Raw genomic sequence first — 6,329 nt, forward strand, 5'->3', positions numbered from 1 at the left:
TTGAAAACTGCTTGAAGTTTTGCTTGGGTGGAAATTGTTGAGAATTCTTGAGATTTTATCATGCTAAGTTAAAGAGACATTCCAAAAATTGAGCCCAAGTTTAACTACATTGTACTGGGGCAAGATTAAATGCAAAAATTATTAAAATGCCTGTGTCGGCAGTTAACTCACAGGACATGGATAAGAATATCAATTAAGGTACATGTAGGCTTTTTCAGCAAAGAAAACACTGAGACATAATGTACAGCATAGAAATCTTCTTACAAACATCGCATGAAAACACAATTTCTTTTTCCTGAAAACTCCATGAATATTCCTGAATTTTGTAAGCAAAATCCAGCATCAACCCTGTTAAAATGGTGCCTAGAGTGTAAAAGTCTGAATTGTTCAATCAAGTTTTACCCACCATACTAGTGCCCAGCTTTTGTGCAGCCCAGAAACTATTAGGAGCCTCCTTAACACTCATGAGAGGGATGGGGTTAATTCATTCCCTAAGAATGGGACAATCAAACACTTATAGATTTTACTTGGTCTAACGCCAGATGATTTTACTCATCAATGGGTGCTAGTTCAGGGGTGAACAACATCCACTCAAAAACTACAGTTTTGGTATTTAAGACATGAATTTCATTCATCTAGACTTACTTTGATTGTGGGTCACTATCATCACTAATATTTCCTGTGGAAAAAAGGAGTTTTCAGCTCAATGGATCATAAAATAAGAAAATATTCACCACAAGGACATTAGAAGAAAGCACAGCTGAATACTCTAAATAATTTGTCAAGAGAAACACCCTAAAATATATCTCAGTCTTGGTGTAAATGCTAGTTTTATTTGTTGATTATTCTGTGCAATTGGACCAGTCCGTCCGAGCCTTTAGGTCACGTGATTTGATCAAGATTCATTCCAGTTTAGGTCAAACCTCGGCGCTACACATTTTTGTTGACTAAGTTGTTGTTTGCCCCGTTTATGGTTAAAGGAACACTAATCGGACTGTCATTACAAGTCAAGGAATTTACGGAAAATCTAAGGGATTGAACATTACGAACACTCGTGAATCAAGGTTACGGTAAACACGAATTTTCGTATTGTAAAGAGGACAGTGCCGAGCATTTCCCGCGTTGATCTAAACCAACCAACCAAAGATTTACAGCTGTTACACTTGGGGTATTTATAAAATAATGTTAAGGAGTTCTTCCCATTTCACATGGCCAGCACGTGTGGACTCGGTTAAATGGGGCATCATTTTTGTCTTGTGTCAATACTTGCTAAGGTTGACTTGACTGGGTGGGTCACGCCCTTAACCACAACAACCTTTTGCCATGTAAATGAGGCCTAGCTATTCTCTTGCAAACTGTCAACGATTGCAATTTATTGTGACAAAAGTGCCAAACTTGCCAGTCAATCTTCTGGACAGGTTTCATACTATGTTGCATTTCTTGCAAGTTACCTAAGCTCACCCTCAACAATCACAAATAAAAGGCCCCACAAGTTGCAGAAAATATGACTTCACAATAATTCTTCAACAGTTAATTAAATGAAAGGGAAGGATACCAGAGGTTTCATCGAGCATATCCGACCGCAGCCAAACGTGATTGACTGAGAGTCGATTTTGATGAGGGAGGAAAACCGGAGTGCCTAGAGAAAAACCCTCAGAGTCAGATTAAGATCGACTGAAACTCAACCCACATACGACCCAAAGCCAGGGTTGAACCCGGGTCACAGAGGTGGGAGGTGCAGTTGATAACCACTAAACCACTCTGACTCCTGCAAAAAAATGTGTTGCAAGTTGCTAAAAGTCTTCACAAAAGTGGAATGGACTTCTGCTTCTGACAACAATCACCACAGCAGTAAAATTGCAAGAAATGTACATGTCAGAGCGTGTTACATTACAGAAGGCATTTTTTTGTGTGCAATGTGCGACTGAATAAAATTGCATGACAAATGGTTGCACAAATTGCCATATGAAATCCATATGAAATCTACGGACAATACATGAACATAAACTCCTCAGAACTCTAAATAATTATTTATTCACTTTTTATGTTTCATGAAATTTAAAGACAAGTTCCATGATACGTAATCATAAAATTATGCTGAGCGCATTTCGTGAAAACAATATGCAGTAGACAATAAAGTTATGTGTTTAACTGTCTGAGAGAGGTTTTTCACTTATCACGGTGTAAACAAACCAAAGTTCAATTTGTCAACTTAAAAAATAAACGTTGTCTTAGGTTAATCCTTGTTTATATCAACATTACAAGACCTTGACAATTTAAGTTGCCTTCAACACGATCAACTTATTGGGAGCGGATGGATAGGAGCTTTGACAATATGCTATGTATAGCTCTGTCTTCACTCGAACGTGACAACAATATGCATGATCTCTTAGCTTTTGCTTAAAGGTAAAAAAAGACCGGAAAAGATACAATGATCGGCAAATGGACTGGTGAAAAAATTAAGCACTTAAACACAAGGGGACTAAAGAGGAATCAACAATAATGAAATTTAGGTTTAAGTTTGCGCAAAAGCATAAAGTAGCGTGAAGAACAAATTAATCAAGATTGTGATTTCCCGATCGAAGTTTATTATAATAATTTTGACTCACATACCGATAAATTCTTCGCGGCTTTTTTTCCTCAACGGAGGACTTTCACAAAAACTTGATTGTCTGCCTGTAAAATCCAAGGAAATAAAAGAATTAGAAGAAAGGCGATCTCGTATGGCCATAAAACAAGTTGAATTTCAGGCGGAAATAACAGAGAGCCGAATATCTCTTTGACGCGATCTGAAATAGGTCAAAACTACAGAACATCTAACCACAGTCTACTCTAATTTTAGGTGATTCTATTTGTTCATTAAATAACGTGATGGTTGTTGAAATAAATAGATGTGGGTTTTCAGCATTTTGACTTTCCTACGAGACACCCCTTAAATATTTCAGAAATCTAGCTTGTGGGATAATTTTACCTTCAAATGCTTTGGCCTTCTCTTTTACACTCATGCTCTTTCAAGCAGGCGATGAAGAACTTCCTACTTAGCATCTGCAAGGATTATATGTCTGATTTCAAATGCTATTACTGCCCACATTGTGTACAATCCACATTATTTTGCGAGAAAATGTCACTTCCTCTGGGATCGATGGTTCAATCACATGATTTACATACGACAAACCGCTGTCCTTTTCCTTTCCCGAACAAAGGGTCGAAATTTCATTATATGCAAATGCCGGCTCGTCGCCAAAGTACATTTACAGGAAGTGTTTTTTTACCGGAAGGAACAACTGAAGCTAAGAGATAAGGAAACATAGACCTTGTTCATAAATGGCGGTCACACTTATAATTCGTTTGTCCACTTAAGCTTGCAAATTAGCCTACCAAGCCTCATTTTAGAGTAAGAATTCTTTTCAATTCACTGTAGGGTATCGAGGCTTGGTAGGCTAATTTGCACTTCGACAAAAGAATTATAAATTGACCGCCATTTATGAATAAGGTCTATAAGGGTTATCAAAAAATTCCCAATGGTCGCTGCGGTTTTGGTGAAACAAAAGAGAGCCGGGAGTTGGCAACGTAAAAATGTTCTGGCGATATTAAAATTCATGAAATATCCAAAATTTTACGAAAACATGCCTGCAAAAAAATTAGTTGTGGCTCGTCAATCAAGGTAAGAACATTTGAACGAAGAGCAGGTCTCAATTATGAAAATTTTACGCAGAAATTTAGCGACGATTTTCTAACACTGTGCATCTACCATAGCTTTATTGGCTGTCGGGGAAGGTACGTTTTTTTCTTGGGGCGGAGGAGGTGGGGAGGGCTGGGGCCTCAGAGGGGAAGTGAGCACCAAAGTGGAAGGGCCATACCTCTTTGTGTAAGCTTTTCAAGGGAGGTCACACATCTTTTCCAGAATTTTTTAATGAGAATTTTTGTGATGTTGTTTTCCATTTTTCTTACATATTGATTTTTCTTTTAACCTACTTTGATTTAATTTGGTGTTTTATTATACAATGCTGGTAAAAAGACTTTGGGACACTTTTCCAATTTGGCCGTAAAGTAGAGAATTTAATGCACATGGTTCCATCGTTACATGAGCAACGCGTGCTCTTCTTTTCTTTTTCTGCCGTTTTCGAATCCCCCCTTCCCCCCAGACAATGTGGAAACATTCCTGCGATCGATGAACTACTCTTGACTTCGGACACCGTGAAAACTCAACGTTGTAATGGGGGGGAGGGGGGAAAGCGGGAATTGTCCCAAGAGTTTTGACCAGGATTGTAGGTACCAGGTCCCATTTCTATATAGGCCACTTTGGAAAATACCATAATACTCTTTGTTTGTTCCCCCCCAATTTTGCATAAGCATGGTTTTCATTTTCTCTTGGGACCATTGTAAGTCCCAAGGGAAACTGGAAACAATGCTTATGCACAAGTTGGGTGACCTATTCCCGGCGGTCGTTTCTCTCCCCCGAAAAATACGCCTGCGTTCGTAAGCTAATTATGCCTATGCCATGGCACATAGTTTTCTCGGAGGACTCGTGTCCATTTCCGTCCGTAAGCGTATCGTAATAGACTCAGGTATCGTTTCTTCAGCCGTATTTCTGTCAACCTTCCCATTGTGTCTGATTTTCAGAAGCGAAATGCTCTGAGGTTCCTACGGCATGGCACAGAGCATGTAGAAGTGAGGGGAGGGTCGCACTTTAATCATTTACCTAAAGGTGGGGGTCAGGGGTATTTTTATTAAAACGCATGGGAGGGCCAATTCTTTTTTAGAAGCAATACCAAAATTCCCCAGTCCTCCCACACAAGAAACACACAAAGCGTTTTTTGAGTCCCTTGTTCGGATATTAAAATAAATATAATTTTTCACGTTGTTATTGTAAGATAGTTTTGTGCTGGTATGTAGATTTCGTTGGCATGCAGGTTACATATTTATGCTAAGTAGTTAATATTTAAGGAGTTTGTCCGTTAGGAGTTGTCACTTCGACGGCATCTCCGCTTTTGATCAGTTCATTTCGGAAATTTTGTTTTTAGTTATTTTCAGTGTTTATTACTATCCTAGGGCAATTTATGTCTGATCAATAAACGAGATGCCCCCTCCTATGACTGGTGTTTTCTTCCTTATACTAAGTTATAAATTATTTTGTTTTCGTTTCACTGCAGAGTGATTAGATAACAACAAACCTTTGTGACTGAAGAGATATCTCCCCCTTATAGGAGGTGACGAATGGTAATTAATTAAACTCCGACACTCGCCGAAACGCCGAGATCCGAGACCGAGACCAAAATATGAAAGACAATGCAATATAAACGAGACTTCGAGACTCTTCGCGCAGACTGTCAAGATCTCGAGATCGGATGAAAAGTTTGGGAGTGCCAAGATTTTGGAGGTACCATTCGCCACTCCTTATTTTGCTAGTTCGATTGTTGTATTCGTGAAAATAGTCCATTGTTGAGATAAATCTCTTTAAACGTGTTTAACAGCTCCTTACGAATTTCTCCTGAAATAACAATAAAGTTATTTTCGTCAAAAGAATGTACTTCCAGGCTCCACAGATTGAATAGACCGTTTGTACTTTTATGGCAGTTGAGCCGCGCGCTTTGCCGCGGCAATCGTAGAAATCGCCAAGACAGAACAAGGAGAGTCTTGAGGAGGTCGACCGTTTCTGATGTCCATTGCGTGACAAAACACAACAAGCGCGTTGCGACATTCTTGAGAGGGTAATTTCCAGAAACATCGGCTGATAATGGCGCGTTGCTATCGGACGGAAGACAGTAAAGTGACGTAAATGCACAGAGCAAGGCTAACGGTGAAGAAATATATAATTCCTTCAACGTTTATCAGCCTTGCTCTTTTTAGCTTTTTAAATATTTAATCGCCGTATAAGGTGCTTAAGAAGACGGGAAATAAGAATGTCCTAAAATCACGAAAACTGCATGGGAATAAATTTTGTTACATGTTTTGATCATTTATCATTGCTGTGAAAATAAATACTTATTTTGAGCAAGAGCCGATACAACGTAGATTTAATTATTTATTGGTGTACTGTATTTCGGCTGGCCAGACCAGCTTTCTTCAGGTACAATGAGAATTTACATTAGATTGCTTCTACGTACATATATATACATATATATAGTACTGTAAATAGATGTTCACGTAATACTGGAAAAATGTGATAAAATATGGGAGTTACAAAAAATTTGAATTCAAATACTAAGGCCCTGTTTACAAGCAGGTAAGGTAACCCTACTACTAGGGTTACTCTAGCAGGAGGGTCAAAGATAGCCCACCGGGTTTACAAGCAAAATTTCACAGGTAGGGTTACCCTACCACCCGGG

The 6,329-nt window shown here is 38.8% G+C and overlaps 1 protein-coding gene across 1 annotated transcript in view; it reads right to left on the bottom strand.

Annotated features, from left to right (window-relative positions):
* Nucleotides 1-3,157, bottom strand: part of LOC138056461 (uncharacterized) — a 31,975-nt gene extending 28,818 nt beyond the window's left edge. The window contains exons 1-3 of the mRNA XM_068902264.1: nucleotides 2,972-3,157; nucleotides 2,614-2,676; nucleotides 646-679 (exon numbers count right to left, since the gene is read on the bottom strand). Coding sequence (XP_068758365.1) covers nucleotides 646-679; nucleotides 2,614-2,676; nucleotides 2,972-3,005 — 131 coding nt within the window. The 5' untranslated portion in view covers nucleotides 3,006-3,157. The remainder of the gene's footprint in view (nucleotides 1-645; nucleotides 680-2,613; nucleotides 2,677-2,971) is intronic.
* Nucleotides 3,158-6,329: the final 3,172 nt, after the last annotated feature.

The sequence above is a fragment of the Montipora capricornis genome, chromosome 7, assembly GCF_036669925.1.
Source record: "Montipora capricornis isolate CH-2021 chromosome 7, ASM3666992v2, whole genome shotgun sequence".
NCBI lineage: Eukaryota > Metazoa > Cnidaria > Anthozoa > Scleractinia > Acroporidae > Montipora > Montipora capricornis.